The sequence below is a fragment of the Leptodactylus fuscus genome, chromosome 1 (assembly GCF_031893055.1).
Source record: "Leptodactylus fuscus isolate aLepFus1 chromosome 1, aLepFus1.hap2, whole genome shotgun sequence".
Classification (NCBI taxonomy): Eukaryota; Metazoa; Chordata; class Amphibia; order Anura; family Leptodactylidae; genus Leptodactylus; species Leptodactylus fuscus.
This window is the reverse complement of record NC_134265.1, coordinates 234,824,188-234,841,624: the sequence shown is the minus strand read 5'-3', so window position 1 is coordinate 234,841,624 and position 17,437 is coordinate 234,824,188. Positions and strand designations below refer to the sequence as shown.

General features: G+C 39.7%; 1 protein-coding gene across 2 annotated transcripts in view; it reads left to right on the top strand.

The window, feature by feature from the left end:
* Positions 1-17,437, top strand: part of FRAS1 (Fraser extracellular matrix complex subunit 1) — a 368,631-nt gene that overhangs the window by 15,180 nt on the left and 336,014 nt on the right. For both annotated transcript variants that reach the window (XM_075284507.1, XM_075284497.1), the window contains exon 2: positions 11,551-11,582. In XM_075284507.1, coding sequence (XP_075140608.1) covers positions 11,551-11,582 — 32 coding nt within the window. The remainder of the gene's footprint in view (positions 1-11,550; positions 11,583-17,437) is intronic.

Genomic DNA, 17,437 nt, shown 5'->3' with positions numbered 1-17,437 from the left:
ATCACTCAAAACACTGTTAAAGGTATATAGATGCATTTATTAACAAATGAATTACACTAATTTAAAAAAATAAATAATTTTTTTCCTAGAAACCCCCTTTAATTGGGAGAAGAGAGAATGCTGCTACCAGCCTCCTCTACTGACATCGTATCTTGCTTGGAAACAAAAGGATTTAGCATGTTGAAATTCAACACACCCTACCTTTCTTTTCCCTAAGGTGTCAGGACTCTATCATACACATTAGATGATCAACTATGCAGTTGCAGCAAAATTGCTGTTTTTACCTGTAATTTTACTGATGATAAATAAAATTCTTTTGTCACATGGTTATAATGAAGAAGATCCAATCTCTAATACTTTCTATATCTTTTAGGAGAATATAGAAAGAAGGACAATTACACTCCCTCTTAACCAGAGCTGTGGTTTAGAAGCATATACACTCACCGGCCACTTTATTAGGTACACCATGCTAGTAACGTGTTGGACCCCCTTTTGCCTTCAGAACTGCCTCAATTCTTCGTGGCATAGATACAACAAGGTGCTGGAAGCATTCCTCAGAGATTTTGGTCCATATTGACATGATGGCATCACACAGTTGCCGCAGATTTGTCAGCTGCACATCCATGATGCGAATCTCCCGTTCCACCACATCCCAAAGATGCTCTATTGGATTGAGATCTGGTGACTGTGGAGGCCATTGGAGTACAGTGAACTCATTGTCATGTTCAAGAAACCAGTCTGAGATGATTCCAGCTTTATGACATGGCGCATTATCCTGCTGAAAGTAGCCATCAGATGTTGGGTACATTGTGGTCATAAAGGGATGGACATGGTCAGCAACAATACTCAGGTAGGCTTTGGCGTTGCAACGATGCTCAATTGGTACCAAGGGGCCCAAAGAGTGCCAAGAAAATATTCCCCACACCATGACACCACCACCACCAGCCTGAACCGTTGATACAAGGCAGGATGGATCCATGCTTTCATGTTGTTGACGCCAAATTCTGACCCTACCATCCGAATGTCGCAGCAGAAATCGAGACTCATCAGACCAGGCAACGTTTTTCCAATCTTCAATTGTCCAATTTCGATGAGCTTGTGCAAATTGTAGCCTCAGTTTCCTGTTCTTAGCTGAAAGGAGTGGCACCCGGTGTGGTCTTCTGCTGCTGTAGCCCATCTGCCTCAAAGTTCGACGTACTGTGCGTTCAGAGATGCTCTTCTGGCTACCTTGGTTGTAACGGGTGGCTATTTGAGTCACTGTTGTCTTTCTATCAGCTCGAACCAGTCTGGCCATTCTCCTCTGACCTCTGGCATCAACAACGCATTTCCGCCCACAGAACTGCCGCTCACTGGATGTTTTTTCTTTTTCGGACCATTCTCTGTAAACCCTAGAGATGGTTGTGCGTGAAAATCCCAGTAGATCAGCAGTTTCTGAAATACTCAGACCAGCCCTTCTGGCACCAACAACCATGCCACGTTCAAAGGCACTCAAATCACCTTTCTTCCCCATACTGATGCTCGGTTTGAACTGCAGGAGATTGTCTTGACCATGTCTACATGCCTAAATGCACTGAGTTGCCGCCATGTGATTGGCTGATTAGAAATTAAGAGTTAACGAGCAGTTGGACAGGTGTACCTAATAAAGTGGCCGGTGAGTGTATATCGAAATAATAATAATAAATAATTATAACAAGAACATCAGTGGAACAAATAAACGTGGAACGAATGTTTACAAGGGGAGTTTAAGTGTTCTCGGTATAGGGGTGATTTAGTAATATTTTTTGGACAAAGAGGAAAATTATTTTTTGCAGGGTATTGAAAAGTTAGTTTCCAGATCAAACATGTGTATTGAGGTTATGGGGGACTACATTGAAAAATAAAATTAATTCCAAATTTTCGGCTTTTTCCTTCATGCCCATACCAAGAATACATTGAACTCCTCTAGTAGGTCCTCAGGAGGAAATGTGAATTGTAGGCTAGTTTTCAGTCAATGTTGTGAACAGGAAATTATACCTGGATTGTCTTAACGCTCTTGGGCACCTTTGATGTCTATGGAATGTCGCCCTGTGATTATTACACAGTGGAGTGGAATGTAAATGAGTCGTAGTTGGACACCTGCTCTGTACTATTAGTTCCTGGATGTACTGTTTGCTTCTTGTAACCTTTCAATTATCTTTAAGCAACAATATTTGTAGTAGAGAGTTGTATTTAGAGACCTTTTATCTGTTTTGGCCATCCCATAAGTTGTTTTGGCTAGTTTATGCATGCTAGGTACAAATAAGAACTTTTTGTAGTTGCACAATATGTGTTTGATCATCAAAGTTGACACCACAAAATGCTTGGCCCAAAGGCATTTTCTAACTTGGTGAGGTATTATAAAATTATCTTAGCGCTTTCTGAGATTTGGTGGGGAAATGATCCAGTTATGTGAAAGTAAGCTTCATTAAATAACTGATTCATTGTGACTGTAGATAGATAATAAAGGTAGGCTAAAACAGTTAAAAAGGACTATTCATCACCTCCGCCAGCTAGAGCTCTTTTCAGTGCAGTTGGAATTTTTTCTATAGCCCTCTCCATTCCTGAGCAATCAGTGCAGTTTAACTGCGTAGGAGCTAACTAGACTCTGTAATGTCAAGTGGCATCAGACAAGAGGCGGCATTGGGGCATAATTCTGACCTCTGATGCTGTCTGCCTATGAATCACACCACATGGCATCCGGCTGTCTGATACCACCCACCTAACATGAGACAGTCTAGTTGGCATATTAGGCACCAAAAACAACAGCACTTAATACTCTAGAATGATGGGGGCTACAGAAGATAATCAAAGAAACATAAACTAGAGTTCGAGCTGGTAGAGGTAGTGAAAGTTGCTTGGAGGCCAAGCCACAAGGGTAACCACTGTGACCCCTACAGCTGTTTGTCTTATCTGTGCCTGGAAAGTCCACAGCTATAATACTGGGGACCTTCCAGCTGAAGACAAAATTTGGTGATCTTGCATAACATGGCTTAGTAACTCCCAATGCATAATCCCCCCCCCCCTTTTTTTTCTTTGATCCACACACAGTATGCGACCCCTTTTTTTTTGCTTACACACAGTATATACGGTATATGTCAGGCCAGTATCCACCCTTAAGTTTAGGCTGGCCTCCGCTACCACACCAAGCTGTGCCCATCGCTGAAGAACGGCAGGATGGAACGTCTTGGCAATCTTCAGCGTTCTGATGAAACATGCAGCGCTGCCTAGAGGTGGCAGCAGAGGATGGCCTGGACAGGAGCGTTGGTAGGTGAATAAGTTATTGGCTGCTACCTATTGCAATGATCCAATGTGTAGCGGCCGATTAAATAAGAATGCCGCTTCTCAGTCCGTGTCATGAACCACCACTTGAGGCTATTGCATCAGGTGGCATCATTGCAAACACGGGCCTTTGGTTTGACACCAGTGCTCTAACTCTTCAACTGACAAAAAGTCTAATGTGAGGACAGAAAATCAGTTTCTTAGTTCATTCCTATGATGTCTGCATCAAGACTCTCATAGGAATTAATTAAGAAGCTGATTTCCTGTGAACACCTAACACTTTGGGGCAAAAACTGTTTTCCATGCTGTAAATCACATTCATTAACTTTTTTGGATATTTCATGACAGTTTTTGAGCTTTGTATGACCGTGGATTGTCAAAAAGGTGAGACTTGCCTTGAAAGGGCTGGGGCCTAAGATGTACCACAAATGCTCCAAAATGTGGCACTTTTTTGTCAGAAGCTTCACAATTTATAAAGGTATAAACGTAACCCAGACAATCTAACAATGCACCAGATTTATCATCCCACATCAGCCACTAAGATAAATCTGGAACAGTTAGGAAAGTTCACACAGAGTTTTTTGGTCCGGAACCTGAGGCGGAGGCCGACTCAGGTTCCAGACCAATAAACAGGTAGTTGCGAATGACTTGGCCTAGTCGGGAGGAGGTAGTGTCTTCAGGCCAAATTGCGAGTCAAATCGGCCTGAAGAATGAGCACTTCACTTCCTTTTCCTGGAGCCGGAACAAACCGGCTCCCGAAAAAAAAACTCTGTGTAAGGCCCCACGGGCCGGAACCGCCGCACTAAAGCGCTGTAGGAACAATGCATTGCGGTTCTTCCCGCAGCGCTTTGAACAGAAAGTTCACGGAATTTTCCTCCGCAGACTTTCTCTTACCATTATATCTACGGGAAAGCCGCTGGCATTTCCGTAGATATAATTGACATGCTGCGATTTTCAAAACCACTACAGTAAAAAGTAAATCTGCTCCATGGTGTCAGTTGTTGAAGAGTCATAGTGTTGGTCATCTATCATAGCTTAGGCTGGGTTCACATCTGTGCACGGGTCTGTCAGGGGACCTAAACAACGGAGAGCTGATCCACTAAAACACCAGTTATCTGTGGACCCTAGACTATAATGGGGTCTGTTGGGTATCCTGTTTTTACACTGAAACCGAGAAATAAGTCCTCCATGCACAGATGTGAACCTAGCCTAATGGTCAAAATTGAGTGTGGACGACTCAAAAAAAATATAGCCACCTGTAAGAAAATTTAGTTTACTACAATGTATTTCTTGTACATTTCTGTAAACCCATTTTTACACACTGAAAAAAATCCTCAAGTGTATTAATTCACAAGAGACTTTAAGTAGCATGTAAATATATATGCTCTGTCCCCTGGTGCTTAATCTTCCTCCGCATCATTTTCTAAGCCTGCTCATAATGAGACGATCTCAAAAGACAGGAGCCATATTGATAAAAAAAAAGGTATATATTGCTGGGGCAGTGTGAATATGTGGTCAGCTAAGGATTACTTTTAATGGTGTTAGTTGAATCTGTTAACCTTTTCTCTACCATAGGCAGCAGTATAAATATGAATCGATATAAATCACTGCAGGCAGTCTGGGGTGTCACAAGTGCTATGTTACTTATCTGAAAGTGTTAGATTATGTTCATGTCCATTTAAAATGTATCTTTTTATTTATTTTCTTTTAAATTTTGGGCTGTATATAATACCAGAGGTCTATTTGATTTGCTGAGGATTAGCCTTTCCCTCACACAAGTAACTACAGAAATCTCAGTGCCAGTGACTGTAGTTTTAGGGCCAAGCCAATTACAACTGTATAAAGATTGTGGTGACTTAATAGGCACTGTATCAAGATTAGACCTAAAGATCACAAGAATGAAGAGTCCAGATAAAATACAATGGAGCAGTGGTCTCTGATTAAGTTAATAGAAAAATCAAATACTGTGAATTCCAGTGAAAGTATAGCATGATATGGCTATACATGAAATGCATTAATGGCCCAGGTCTATTACAGCATTTTGGGTGATGGAGGGAGTGACTTGAGCCATATGCCTAATAGGACATATGGACTGGGGTCGTCTACCTTTAAATATAAACCTCCTGAAAATTTAAATATGTTATATATTAAAAGATTGGCTGGGCCGAATGGAAGATTCCAATTATATTTACAGTCATGAAAACCTCATGGGAATAGTCACATTGCCTGGAGCTATTAAAGAAAGAGGTCACGTACTCTTCCTACACATTTTAGTTAATATACCTGGACCCTCGTTTTACTGTTCCTATGATTTAATCAGGTACTACCCTATAGCTTATAATGACTTAGTTCCTGGACCTATTTTTTTAAAACCTTTTCCTGCTCCGCACGGTGATAGTACGTCGCGGTATGTATATAGTTCACGCTCCGCTCAGTACTGTACCTGCAGCATTATATCTTGCTCTCGGCTGTATTACACAGCCAAAGGGCGGGACCAGTCTTTGAAGTCAGAAGATACTCTGGCAGATTAACCTCCTGGATTCCGTGATCAATTGCAACATTGCCCCCCCCCCCCCCCCCTAGGGACATTGCAGTATATTAGAGATGAGCGAGTACTGCAACAGCACGCTGCATAGAAATGAATGGGGGGTTAAGCGGCCGGCCGCCGTCAAAGCGGAAGTACCAGGTGCATCCATTTATTTCTATGGAGCGTGCTGTTCGGATCGGCTGATCCGAACAGTACTCGCTCATCTCTAATAATAACACCAAAGAGTTTGTGCTTGCAATCATTTTCTGGAGGAAAATGAGTATTATCTGACAGAATTGCAGGGGTGCCAATACTTTTGGCCAACACTGTAGGTGGCATAAAATTGAAGAAACATCTCTAGACGTGTTTGAAGATGCAATAGATTTCTCAGCAATAATAAATTTGTCGCAAATGATGGCAATGTTGCCTCCAGCCAAACTGACTTAAAAAATACTGCACATGACAAATTCTCTCCATCAGTATTGCCTAATATAGTGCCGCAACAGAATTTAATGAAGGAAACAATCATAAAGGGTGTAATACTACATGAAACTGTACATGCTCATAAATGTATGGTTTTCTTTTAATGTGGTTTCATATATTGGCAGTCTCCTTATGAAGCACAGCAGACAATGAGGTAAGACGTGAGAATGCTAAAAACCTATTTAAAAAATTAGGTTAATCAAAGGGATGCCAGTATATTCTGTTTTCTTTCTTCATCTGCCAAATACAACTACTGTATTGTTTATTGGTCTTTTGCTTGGTAAGTCTATGTTTCACATCCATTATTGGTGCAGTACAAAGTTGAAAGGAAAATTCAATAAGCATAATGTTCTCTAAAGCTTTTGCATTTCAGTAACTAACCTGATCGTAACTTTTCAGTACAATTATGATTCGGTACATTTATGGATCTTTTGTTCTACTGATGGTTTTGTTTTCCAAACATTATTCGATGTGAGCCAGAAGAGCCTTAAAGGGGTTGGCCACTTTCAGACCAATATTGACAAACAAATGTACAATAAAAAGATATACAATTTTCCATTATATTTTCTGTATCAATTCCTCACTGTTTTCTAGATCTCTGCTTGCTGTCATTCATTCTGTTACTTCTAGTAGATAAAACTCTGACCATGGTCATGTGATTTACGGTCCATGGTCATGTGATGAGCACACAGGTGCTACTCGTTATAGTCACAGCACAGTAATCAGACATCTGCCTGGACTGTGTCATAGTGGACTTGGTGACCCTCCTGAGTCCAATTTGGGTTTCCCCTGAAACAAACTTTTTTTTCCCATAGACTATAATGGGATTCAATATTCGTTTGAATAGTCGAATATTGAGGGGCTATTTGAAACAAATATTGAATATTTCACTGTTCGCTCATCTCTACTAATAACCATGTATAAATCTGTAAAAGCTCCCTCATCTAATCTATTCAAATTCAGAACTGTAACCCAGATGCATTCTGTACATTTAGAGGAAAGTAAGTTTCTACATGGACTACATTCTAAATTACTTACTGTACTAAAAAGCTATATTTACCTAGATCGCAGGGGCGGTCATGTGATCGTCCCTGGCACATATTCCGTTTTTTTCCTGTGACGTTCCATTTTCCCAATTCTGGAAATGGAGTATCACCAATACTAATGAATCCCAATGCCCAAGTCAACATTTTTGGTCACCCTTCACGTCTCCTTCCCAAAATGTAATAAAAAAAAAGTTATGTTTCCGCTAATGATACAAATAGAAACTGTAGCATCCTGACAGAAAATTAGATTACACAGTTCTGAAGACGGAAATGTAAAAAATTATGGGTATCAGAATATGGCGATGGAAAGTCAATGGGATCTGTTTTGAAGCGCCTCGCTTTGACACATGTTTACGTGTGTCAGCAGGACTTTGTGTCTGGTTTAAAAAAAAAACTATTTCAAGTGAATGAGTTTGAAAACTGACTGCGGGGTTGCCGTCTCCTGTCCAGTTTCTCGGGCAGAAGATGAAAACCCGAAAGCGGAGACCGGGTGCCGGTGTGAACCCACCCTAAGCTGAAAAAGTTTTATCATCAAGCATTAGCCATTGTGATAAATCTGCTGCATTTTTACACTGATATGATTATATTGACTAAGGCACATGTATGTGCTCTATAGATTTCATACTGTGCCCAGGTGGCAAAGTGAACAGGAACTGTCTTGAGTTTTGCTCAAATCCCCATACATGGACCATCATAATACAAGGTCGTGTCTATAGGACCATAGAATATTACGGGTCAGTGTGCTAGCTGTTAAGAACATGGCTAGCCCGTTGAAAAAGAACACTTTTGCATGCATGGAACCTTAGCTTAGATTCACTCGAGCGAGTTTCACCCACGAAACTGTGTGAGTTCCAGATTTCCAGGTCTGAACACTGTGCAAGGAAAGGGACTCAGCATAAAATAATAGTGCTAGGAGTCCCTGCACTCCAGCAGCATACTGTCCCACAGTGATGATAGTAGGGGACAGTGGCTTAAATCTGTTGTTTCTATGGTCAACTTTAGCCTGTGATACATTTTCAATAATTGAGCACCAAGATTGCTGTACCTTGAATTTAATGTTTTTGTTGGCATTTTTCTCTTTGATTCATGGCAGTGACTCCACATTTTTTAAAGTGACAACTGAGATCAAATACTTACTTGGCTAACTGAAAGCAATCTTTAAAATAAATACGTTTTAAATCCAGATAAATGCTGTCAGTGCAAGTTCTAAATGACCCATTGATTGTGGTCTGTACCTGGCTGTCTGGGGGGACATAACAAAGGAGAAATATGGAAAACATCTACTGCAGGCTTATGTGTTATCAAGAATGTGTCATAGCAGAAGAAGTAAGTTAGGTGGGCTGAGTTCTTCGTCCAAGTACTGGCCATTGTTTTAAAGTGTTACCAACTCAGTGTAGTTAAAGTGATATTTCTGGGCTAAAAATATTGATGACTTCATCTGCGGTGATTTGAGAATTGGGCGGACACAGACGTGTGAAACTGTAAAAGTGCTTTAAAAAGTTTGGTGGGCTAGCAAATGTGATGTGTTATATTGTGTATGTAGTGATACAGACAATGTGATGTGTTGTATTGTGTATGTCGTGACACAGACAATGTGATGTGTTGTATTGTGTATGTAGTGATACAGACAATGTGATGTGTTGTATTGTGTATGTCGTGATACAGACAATGTGATGTGTTGTATTGTGTATGTAGTGATACAGACAATGTGATGTGTTGTATTGTGTATGTAGTGATACAGACAATGTGATGTGTTGTATTGTGTATGTCGTGATACAGACAATGTGATGTGTTGTATTGTGTATGTAGTGATACAGACAATGTGATGTGTTGTATTGTGTATGTAGTGATACAGACAATGTGATGTGTTGTATTGTGTATGTCGTGATACAGACAATGTGATGTGTTGTATTGTGTATGTCGTGATACAGACAATGTGATGTGTTGTATTGTGTATGTCGTGATACAGACAATGTGATGTGTTGTATTGTGTATGTCGTGATACAGACAATGTGATGTGTTGTATTGTGTATGTAGTGATACAGACAACGTGATGTGTTGTATTGTGTATGTAGTGATACAGACAACGTGATGTGTTGTATTGTGTATGTCGTGATACAGACAACGTGATGTGTTGTATTGTGTATGTAGTGATACAGACAACGTGATGTGTTGTATTGTGTATGTAGTGATAAAGACAACGTGATGTGTTGTATTGTGTATGTAGTGATACAGACAACGTGATGTGTTGTATTGTGTATGTAGTGATACAGACAATGTGATGTGTTGTATTGTGTATGTAGTGATACAGACAATGTGATGTGTTGTATTGTGTATGTAGTGATACAGACAATGTGATGTGTTGTATTGTGTATGTAGTGATACAGACAATGTGATGTGTTGTATTGTGTATGTAGTGATACAGACAATGTGATGTGTTATATATTGGAAAGCTATATGTAAATGTGAGTGAGTAGAGTGAGGGCTACTCCTGAGGTGACAGTAAGGAGTGTGCAGGCAGGTTGAGGCAGGAAATGCCAGGCAGTGTGTGTGAGTCTATAGCTGGGGCTAGGAGTCCTGCTTTTGTGAGTCTCCTGCTAGGAAGCCATGTTGTTTAGTGGCACCAAAAGTAGCCTGTGACTCAATCCTAAGGGAAAACTATGTTTGTGGAAAATTGCACGCAAATCCGTCCAGGCGTTTTAGCGTGATTGAGGAACAAACATCCAAACTCACAAACATCCAAACACACATATTAGTAGGATGACCTATTCCATTATATGGAAGCAATTTTTATTTTACGTATTTGACTTATGGGTGCAAATATGTAGTATTGCAGGATACAGGATTGTATTAAAAAGAAGGCATTTTCTGACATTCACCTTGCAGTAGTCATGTTCTAAGAGGTAACACTACCTCGAAACGCGTCAGCGGCAGCCATGTTTGATGTAGGTCTTGTCTGATGTTTTTTTGTCTTCGTGGACTGGTATGAATTATACAATTTATTTTTTATATATTCTCTAAGCACTTTGGTGTTAACGCAATGTTTTTTAGAAATTAATAATTAAAATACATGTTTTAAATTCAACAAAAACAAATTTTGGTGCTGGATCTCTTTTTCTCTTGTGAATACTATTCTATTGCCCGACCCGGAGGGCAGATTCGTGCACCTGAATGAATATATATAAAATCAATGATTGCGGTGGCTGTGGTGAAACTTTGTTTTATATAAAACAGTGGAAGCTGTTTATAATGTAGGGGTTATTTAATAAAGGTAAGAGGGACTATCCCTACTGGGAAGACCATATGGCCTAACTGGGCCTGGGCATAGGGAGGGGGTTGTTGTTGTGAGGCAACCCCTTTTAAGTCCTGACACTGATGCAAATATTAATTTTTTGACCAACAGTAATTTACTTAACCATTTCAGGACTTTTTGGGTTCATGACCAGATATATTCTCAGGTTTTGTTTTTTTTTTTTAAATGCAGTTTTGATGGCTATAATATTTTTCTTTTTATGTAGTTTTTTTATTTTTCCGTTTTTCTTTTAATATCTCAGAACATGTAAACAAAAAAGGAGAGGAAATGTGTTATTTTATTACATTTTTCAAAATTTTGGATTTTCTTCTAAGTGTTAAAACAAACAAACAAAAAACTATACGAATTTGGTATCCCTGGATTTGTACTGGTCCATAGAATAAAGTTGGCATGTCATTTTGGCTGCGCAGTGATCACCATAAAAACAAAGCCCGTAAGAAAGTTGCACAAGCATAGTTTTTCTCCAGTTATACCCCAGTCTGAATTTATTTCCAGCTTTTTAGTACATTGTATGGAATAGGAACTACCAATTACAATTTCTCCCGCAAACATGTAGTGATCAAAATACTCTGTCAAAAATTCATATTGAACATCGAAACAATGTTTGCAGCGGGAAGGGGTTAATTCTAGGCTATGTTATTACTGTTGGGGGAAGCATACAATGTACCTGGATGTAGTTATAACTGTAGTCAATTCTGTAGTCAAAGGTGCTGTTCCTTACAAATGGACCAATTATTAATTCCAGGCTCTCTCTCAGTACCGGCCTTTCTAGTAGAAAAACGTCACAGTTAGAAATGAGAAATAACTTTTATATTTAGTGTTCGATTTTGTTTATGTAAAACCCCACAAAACTGTACTAATTGTTCTGTTTTTGTACCTTACAGGTGCCTGTATCTTTCGAGGTTCCTTGTTTGCGGTAAGTTAATTTTTCTGTTAACTGACTACATCATAGCCCTTTTTCTACTGCATAAGACTGGATCGTCTCTGTTCACTTTGGACCACTTTTGTAATTTTTTCCTCTGTGAAAAACTAACACAAAGTACCTGGTATCTGATACTTTTTTAGTACCTCCTTTAGGCCAGGGCCCCATGGGACGTAAACGCAGTGGTTTTACAGTGCAAGCAAAGGGGGTGGGATTCATGCGAATCCCATGCCCACTTTGCGGAAGATATTGCAGCGCGGACACGGGAAGAGAAAGTCTGTGGAGGAAAACTCTGTGAACTTTCTTTTTAAAGCGCTGCGGAAAAAACCGCAATGCGATCACGCAGCGGTTCTTCCCGCAGCGCTTTATCCAAGGCCCGTGGGGCCTTAGCATAAGGTTTGGTACCAAGTGAGCCAAAGTGTTACTAAAGTTCACCTATCTAAATGCTATTCAGCTGATTTAACTATCACAGCGATGAAGCAGATACTTTCTACATTGGTAAGCATGGTAGTTATACGACCCAAGCCAAGTTGAGACGAGCTGAACTGAAATCATTTTGGTACTTTTGCAGAGAAAAAGTGGATTTTATGGTTGTGTTTGTTACAATCAGACATTATTTATTAAAAAAAATTAAATAAATTGGGAGTTTTCATTGCATGCACTGTTTGCTTTCTTGTGCTCACTTTAAGCGAACCTTTGATATCAATGAACCATTCTTAGCTCACTGACTAGCTGGACATCTGTGCAGGACATGTATAAGTAAAGAAGTATGACCTAAAACTTGTTGAAAAATGTAATATTTCATAAACAGTAAGTGCTTTTTCACACTGTAGCTTGAAGCAAACCTGTCAGGTTCTTTATGATAGAAGAAGAGAAGGTGAGCTCTATGAGTAAATCATCATAGGACTCCTAGGACAGACAGTGAAGGGTAAATTCACACAGAGTTTTTTGGTCAGGGTTTTGGCAGAAATCCGCCTCCAAACCTTGAACCAAAAAACGCCTTTCCATTCAAAAAATACAAAATTCTTCTGAGTCTTTTCCGCTAGCGTTTTTTTCCGCTAGCGGCAAAAAAGAAGCAAGATGTCCATTCTTTTTGAAGCCCGTGAGCATTCTCCGGCTCACGGCTTCAATGCAAGTCAATGTGAGCCGGTTTTTCCTGCTCTCGGTTTTTTGGTCAAAAACCTGAAGCATTTTTGGCAAAAACCTGATCAGAAAACGCCAGGAAACGCCTGTACTCTTATTGTCTCTCTAATGAGTCTAGTCAGGATTTACCATACTTTTATTTCAAAATCCTACTCCAAATCATGGACTGTAATATATCAAAGAGCTGAGTTTCACGTTCTTTCTATTATATGCTGATCACTGATAAATCACCTGACAGGTTCACTTTAAGATGCCATTTTCCTTTCTAGCAGGACTGTGGAGTGTGAACCAGAGTTGGTAGTTTGGACTACCAGGTCTACAGTCCTGCATTCTAGGTGTCAATCTAATAAGTTATTTCTATTTATATGTATTAGAAATTCTACATTTTTCGTCAGTTTAAAATTAAAATTTCTTGTCAATACCCAGTTAGGCAGAGATAGTAAATTTTAAGGCATATTAAAACAATTTTAAGACTTTACTAATGAAACATGAATAGTTTCATATTAATATATTGGATCTAGTTTGTGTTATATGGACAAGATTGACAAAGGATTATTTGTAATTTCTGCTTCTGAAAATACTTTTTTATTTTTTTACTTTGTTGCCTTTTATTACTACTTATTAGCTTAGAGCTTTCTATGATGTTCGTGATCAGAAACCTAGATATTTTCTACCTGGATATTTTGGATGGATTCCAGTGATTCTTCATTATTGGCAAAATGTATTCAAAGTTAAAAAGTAAAAGTTACTAATTATCTGTTTTTTATACAGCAGATAAAATCTAAGAATATTAATGATGTACATTATTATAATGATGTATGTAGTGTTCTTACACATTCCTACCTAAAAGTGAATGATTCTGAATACTGCTCAGAAATGTGGATAATATTTGCCCATTCCTGGGGAATGATAAAAGGTTGCTGTAGATAACCTCATTAATAATTCTATGTGAAAACCACATTTGAGGCCTTTTAAATTTTCACATTACAGTCCTGGGAAATGACAGCTGAACCTGATTAATATTTTATATCTTTTGCACCTTTCTTGACTATACAGTTCACAGAATTTAAGCCTTTTGCCAGTTGATATAAAGTACAGTATTTTAACTGTATAAAGTCGTGCATATATTTTGTTTTTATCTCTAAATCAAGACACATACAACTTGATTCTTACAGTCTCTCTCTGAGGGGACATAGCTTATTGGCTGTAGACTCTGTGAAGGCCTACATTGTGAAGATTTCAATAGGCTCAAGTAAACAGGCGTCTTAGGCTAAGGCCCTAGGTAGCAGGCTGCAGAGAAAAAGCACTGCGGGAAAAGTTGCAGTGGAAACACATTGCAGTTTTTCGCTTGGCGCTTTTCACAGAAAGTATGTAAAGTTTTCCTCTGCAGACTTTTTGTTTCTATTATACCTATAGGAAAACTGTCCACATTTCCGTAGGTTTAATTGCATACCTCTTCTTTTAAAGAACAGAAAGAGGGACAAAATCTCTCCCCCAGTTTCATATATCCTCTTCAACTGCCCCAGGTTCATGTCCCCCTCCATCTGCCCCAGTTCCATCTCCCCCCTCCATCTCTGCCCCCAGTTTCATGTCCCCCCCTCCATCTCTGCCCCCAGTTTAATGTCCCCCCCCCTCCATCTCTGCCCTAGTTTCATGTCATTCTCCCCCCTCCTCCCTTCATCTACCTCTAATTTCATGGGCCCCCCTCATTATGTCCCCCATCAATGTTTAACACAAAACAACACTGATACTCACCTTTTCCACGCTCCCCTGCAGCTCTCTCTGCAGTCTCACTTACAGAGTTGTAGGCGCGATTTGCGTGACGTCATCACATTACGCCTACACATGCAGAAGTCAGATCGCAGCGTTAAAACAGGAGCTGAGTTGTGACAGCTCCTGCTTTACGCGCCTATGTATTCAACTCATCTGATGAGTTGAAACCGGGACATACCTTTAAATCCATCAAGAAAGAGTTAATACAATGTAGTCATTAAGTATCATAGGAGCTATGGGAAAATAATAGGTATTTTTGTATACCCATTATACTCTGCATATGCTGTGAATTCATGTTTGGGAAAACTAATGCTCACTAAGCCCCTTGGTAAATTCTCTGAGGGGTGCAGTTTTCAAAATGGGGTCACTCTGTAGGGGATTTCACTTTATTGGTACCTTAGAGGCTTTGCAAACATGACATGGCGCCCCAAAAACAAACATCTAAATCTGCACTCCAGAAACCACATAGCGCTCCTTCACATCTGTGCCCTGGGTTTACATCACGACCCAAAATCCTTTGGTAATCTTCAGATTTTATGATGCCTTACAGACAGTGCCAGAGGCAGCGAAGCAGCCCCAATTTTTGGAGTTTTGTGTGAAATTATGCCCATCTTGCCTTTTTACTCTGTTTTGTTGAGTTGTTCCAGTACACACAAAGGAAATGAACATGTGTATAACACAATGTGTAATTGCCATAATTTTCTGGGCAAAATACTTATATACTTAAATATACAGCCATAACTGTATATGCTGATTGTTGGATTGTTAAGGCACCAAAAGAGTATAGCAAAGTAGGAAGAATAAAAAGTGCAGTTAATAATCCAAAAAGATGGTAACTTTTAACATGACCATTTTACTAGAACAATTGTAGTCCAGTTTAAATACATATCTGGAAAGGGGTCATTGTTAACAATTGAGGGACATTTTAGCCCACCCCCTTTCACATCCGAGGAACATACACATTTTATGAGGAGCAACAGTTAAAAGTCTTTAGTAACACAGCATATAGTTGCATATACAGTCTATGAAGCAAAATAAGGTAAATCTATAAAATGTAATGTATGTCTTGCACTTATTTCCTGCTGTGATTGTGGTTCTACAAGACTCTGCATCCTGGCCTAAGACATGAACTTTCCACTTCTGGGCAGAGAGCAATGTATTTGAGACCTATGCCACCTAATTTTCAGATTGATGTATGATGAAACCCTGTAAAAAGATAACATGCTAGAGTGCCTGTAGACTATATTACTAGAAAGATCAGAAGTTGTTGGATGCAGACACAAAGCTTAGTTGAGCACTTCCAGCTTGCCTAAAGGAATAGTATCAGCCGTGTGCCTGTGCTGGTATTTGTAACTCATCGTAAAACCGTAGTGGAAAATTCCACCTTCCTTACATTTCATTAGTAGGAGTGCTTGCCTATGTATGGGCATGTAGGGCAAATACCTTTTCTTTTCTAACACAGCATTTCAACTATTCAACCATAGTGACCACCTTTAGTACCAATATATTTGAGCATGGCTCTTAGCACATGGGTTTCTGTGCTACAGAAATACAGTTCACTGGTCCTGGCCAGGAAAAAAATCTAAAATATGTTAAATGTAAACTATACCCAACTGTGATATATGTGTAAACTTCTAATACAGGCTGTACTCAGACATATATGTCTTTAAAATATGCTTGCAGTGATGCGCCATGCAAGGCTGAAGCCCCGCAGTGTGTTGCAGATTTTACTGTATCTCTCACATCTACAGTAAGGCCCCGTTCACACAGGGCAAGAGGGGGCGGATTTTGGCTCTGAATCCTCGTCATAATCTGCCCCCTCACAATAGTGGTCTCTGTAGACCGCTAACACTCTTTATTCCATGAGCGGCAAGAAGCGAGCTGCCCTGTCTTCAGGCAGATTCCACGGCTGAAATTTGGCATATAGATAGTTTGTAGCCTCATTTAACACATAGGTAAATAACATGGCTTCACCATTGTTATGAATTAATGTTCATATACTATATTAAACTGCTGTTTCTGCCAGAACTATCAGCTGATTGCACTTTGCTGATAAAGCTTGATCTGTTATCTCTCTATGTAAACACATAGATAACCCTGAGTCCATTAAGAACAAGTATATGCATATTATCTGATCTGCTCCACTGCTGACACACTGGATGGGAAAACCCCTTTAATCCAAATGAGCAGGTTGCCAATTTTAAAATTGCAGGTAAAAAGAAAATCTAATTTGTCGCAAATTTCTAAAATGGAACTGAGAAGGATTGAGCAAGCTAGGCGTCAAGCAGCTCTTAGAGCAGCCGAAATGCCGAAGCAGGTGGATCATCGATGCCAACAACACATTCATTATATATGGCGTCCCAGTGAGCTGCTGAGATGTCGGAACAATCACAGGCACAGTGCGAGTAACAAGCTTGAGAGCTGCTGAAATGCCAGATCAGGCAGCTCATCGGCGCCAACAACATACTCATTATTTGGTGTCCCAGCCAGCTGCTGAGATGCCATAACAATCACAGGCATTGTGCGAGGAACAAGTTCAGCAGCAGGACAGCTTGAGAACTGCCTAAACATTAGAGCAGGCGAACCATCGACGACAACAATTTTCTGAATATAGGCACATCATCGACACCATAAATCAAAACTTAACTGAGAAGACCAGACTGCACTGGAGCACCGTGGAATGGCGCGTGTCCCCCATGCCCCCCCCCCCACACACACACACACCCACACCCCCCGCTCATTTAAAAAAAAACATGTTGTACATTTTTGCCTGGACAACCCCTTTAACACACCAGAAAAACTCGGGCATCATGGCAACACCCAGTATCCTGTCCCGAAAATAAATAAAAAAAAAAAAAATCTAACGTCTAAAAATAAAAAGTTTTTAAAAAATTGATATTTTCATATCTGCTTTTAAATATTAAAAAAAAAAT